Raw genomic sequence first — 3684 nt, 5'->3', positions numbered from 1 at the left:
GCCGAGACCAGCCACGCTGGCTAGTGCAGCACTACACACGAACCCAACCGTGAACGCAACTCCTATGACGGTTCTTCCCTAGGGGTGTGCTAGGCACTTCAGAGTAGGACAGGAAACACAGCTGACAGTGTCCCACGCCCACCACGGGCAGTGTGAGGGTACAGAGCTCTGTCTCCAACAGCACAGACCGACAGACACGTGACCTTGCACAGTGATTCAATACAAAGGATGCTCGGGCAGGGCCGCAGGGGCCTCGGCGAGCCAAGGATCGATCCGGACGTAGCAAAGCTCTTCTGGAAGTACAAAACACGCTGGGACGCAAAGGAAGCTCTACGAAGATGCAGCTACCTTGTAGGAGGTTACTAATCTGCAAAACTTCTAAACTCTTAAAGCCCATAGGACATACTGCAGTACTAAGGAGCGTAGAATTCTATTCCTTCTCTCGAGGTTGCCGTGATTTTGGCACTTGAACTACACCTACACAAAAAATTTAGTGCAATAAATTTTTCCTGAACATGCACACGTTCATATCTGGTACAGAATAAAAGGGGATTCCGTGGGAGAGGAAAACAAAACAAAGCAGCATTCCACAATCTCACTCCAAAGGGTTCAGAGTTGGACTCTTGGAAAGGAGACCAGCGCGGCGGGTGGTGTGACGGACACTGGGACTCGGACAAGGGAATGGAATTTTACCCAAGTACTGCAGAAGACCACTGCATACAGTATACCTGGTCCTGCTGTAAAACATCTTGTAAACAGTTCATAAAATCTTCATCTAAAAGTAAGGCATAAGGCACACCAGACATGTTAGGGGCACTAAGCAATACTGAAAGCAGTAGCGTTTGAAACCTTTAGCTCAGACAAGCACCTCACGTGGAAAGGTACTTTGGTTTGCACTCTGAGGGGAGGCAACCACAACTCCAGGAACCACTCGTGTCGCTCCCTCGAGTGAAGGTTATGCTCCATCAGACACCCACGGGACCTTCCCCGACACGGGGCCGAGACAAGGGAGATCCGTTCGGCACCGCCGCGGCCACTCCTGGAGCTGCAGTGTGTCCACCCTTGGCCTGTAGTGTCCATCGCCCAGCAGACCCCAAGGGGACAAAATGGACCTTGAGCTCTACCAAAGATTCCTGGTTCCTCGGTCAATGAAGAAGATGCAAATGGCAGTTCCGGTAGGAATTTAACTGCTGTTGGGTTTTTAACCACGAAGTTCACTGGGTTTGTAAGTGTCAAAAGGTGACGAGCACAGAAACGAAAGGTATTTCAGATGAAGAGATGCAAAAAACAAAAGCACGAGATTGTCCTTTTTCCGAAGCCTTTCCTGTTTGCATCACACCCACAGGACTGGAGTCCATTCCTATATCACGACTTGGACGTTACATCAAACGCAAATCACTGTAATGTTTTGTGATTGTTATAGTGTTAACCCATGGCTTGGAACTGCCCTGGAAACAATCCAAGTTCAGATCCAGCTAAATATTTTCCATATAAATTTCTTTTATAATTCATTTAAATGAAGTATCTTAATACGTAGAAGAATATCTGGAACTTCTCTATTTAGTACAAATTCTGCAATAATAAATCTGTAGTTGCCATTTCTCAGCTGACTCACAGGCGTTAGGTGTGAGAAGTAAGGTGTTCCTACATCAGAACCTACCCACCTAGCTCCTGTCACAGGCTCTACCACCACAAGACATTACAGAGTAACAAAGCTCACAAAGTACTTAAATAAAGTGTCTAGGTTTAATTTCTAAGTACTCAAAAGGGGAAGTTTGGGGAAGAAGAAATAGCTAAAACCAGCCCCGAAGGGAGCTCTCCGAAATTAAAATTACAAAACTCAAATAAATAGGATTTAGACTGACTATTGGTGTGTTCTGACTGGAATTCCAATGATCCATCCACGATAGATCAGCAAAACTACAACTTTCCTATAGCAGATTTTTAAAATACTTAAATAACTTAAGCTGGGAACACTGACAAAGTCCTCGAACCACATGATCGGGGGCGAAACACGGAACACAAAGGATGGGAGACATGGGAGAAGCATTCCTTGCTCTTAGTGTCAACTAAGCAATGTGTTATGGCAGTCTTCCTTATTGACATGACACAGTGTTGTGGAGAGAAATCAGAGGCAGCGAGAGATGGGTCGGATGTCACTTGGCGTCGAGGCGCAGCCAGTGCAGGCCCTGCCGCGTGTAGCGCACCAGCTCCGTCATGATGCTTGTGTTGAAGACCAGGGGGCCCATGGCCTTGTCCAGTTCAGCAAAGAACTCTACAGCAACAGAAGCACAAGTTAAACAAGCACTGTCACACGGGAAATGTGACACCCTCACTGTGCAAAGGCCACTGAGGCACCGAGCGAGTCCAGCCAAGGGCAACGAGGGCAGCAAAGGGCTGGAACACATGGGCAAGGGCTGAGGGAGTTGGGCTTGGTGAGCCTGGACAAGAGGCTCAGGGGTGACCTCATGGCTCTCTGCAACTCCCTGCCAGGGCTGGAGAGAGGTGGGGGGTGTGTGTCCTGCCATGGCTGCAGGGAGAGGACTAGAGGCCTTGAGCTGAGATAAGGCAGAATCAGACTGGATGTTAGGAGAAATGTTTCTCTGTTAGGGTGTTCAGGCACTGGAATCTTGCCCAAGGATGTGGTGGAGTCACCATCCCTGGAGGTGTTTAAGAGGCACCTGGATCTGGTGCTGGAAGATCTGGATTAGGGGTTCCAGCAGTGACAGGCTAAGGGTTGGACTGGATGATGTCAGAGGTCTCCTCCAGCCTCGATGATTCTAAGATTCTATGGCTTTTCAGCGTGGACCTTCTGAATTAAGAAAGGGCTGATGAGAGTTGGCTGAATGGTGAGAGAATAAAGGAAAAAAGATGCTTTCTAGCCAATGTCTTAGCTCTTCTACAGAAGACTTGTTGAGAATAATTAGGGCAGGGTCAAGCCATTGCCAAACTTCCCTGGCTTCCACCTCAAAGTGTATTTCACTTCAGAATTTCAGAGAGGGAAACACACCAAGCTCCTTTGCCTACAGTGAACATTCTACAGGAAGTGCAATGAAGATTCTTATCTCACATCTCCACCATCCCCTTGACAGCCACAAGCCCCAGCCTGGGGCACCCCTGCAGTCCAGGGTGGAGCTCCCACCTCCCTCTGCAGAGGCCCTGGCTCAGCACCCTGTGCATGCTGCTGGTCCAGCCCTGGGGCAGCACTCACCCTTCTGCTCTCGAGACAGCTGCTCGGCCTGTTCCCAGATTTCAGTGGCATAGAGGAAGTTGGAGGTGACCTGGACGTAGCTGGCAGCCATCTGATGGATCCTCTGCGGGATCGTCACCGAGGACCCACTCCCTGAAGGGTTGGCTGCCCCGGAAGAGTAGTTTCCTGAATTCCCTGGAGACAGCTTTGGAGAGACTGGAGATGGCATCCCCACAGGTTTGCTGCAGCCCAAGGGAGAGAGTCAGTTGTGAGTGCAGAAACACAGGAACTTCAGGCACATCACGCTGTGAGAAGCTCTCTGAGAGCTCTCTGCCCACACTCAGACACTCCCAACTCTACACACCAGGTCGGGATGTGTCCTACAGCCAGGGAAAGGCTCCAGCTAGTAACTGCTGAGAATGCTCCAACTCTGATTTGAGCTTACAAAACCTAATTACCAAACCTCATCAACCTCTTAATTCAATAAACTCTTA

General features: G+C 49.3%; 1 protein-coding gene across 1 annotated transcript in view; it reads right to left on the bottom strand.

Annotated features, from left to right (window-relative positions):
- Positions 1–2156: 2156 nt before the first annotated feature.
- The window catches only part of AFF4 (AF4/FMR2 family, member 4), a gene marked incomplete at its 5' end in the record, with an annotated part of 24979 nt that continues 23451 nt past the window's right edge, over positions 2157–3684 (bottom strand). Inside the window, 2 exon segments of the mRNA XM_009084434.1 lie at positions 2157–2275; positions 3212–3432. Of these exon segments, the coding sequence (XP_009082682.1) occupies positions 2157–2275; positions 3212–3432 (340 nt within the window).

Source organism: Acanthisitta chloris, unplaced genomic scaffold (assembly GCF_000695815.1).
Source record: "Acanthisitta chloris isolate BGI_N310 unplaced genomic scaffold, ASM69581v1 scaffold18501, whole genome shotgun sequence".
In the NCBI taxonomy this organism is placed as follows: Eukaryota; Metazoa; Chordata; class Aves; order Passeriformes; family Acanthisittidae; genus Acanthisitta; species Acanthisitta chloris.
This window is presented reverse-complemented; position numbering and strand designations above follow the sequence as displayed.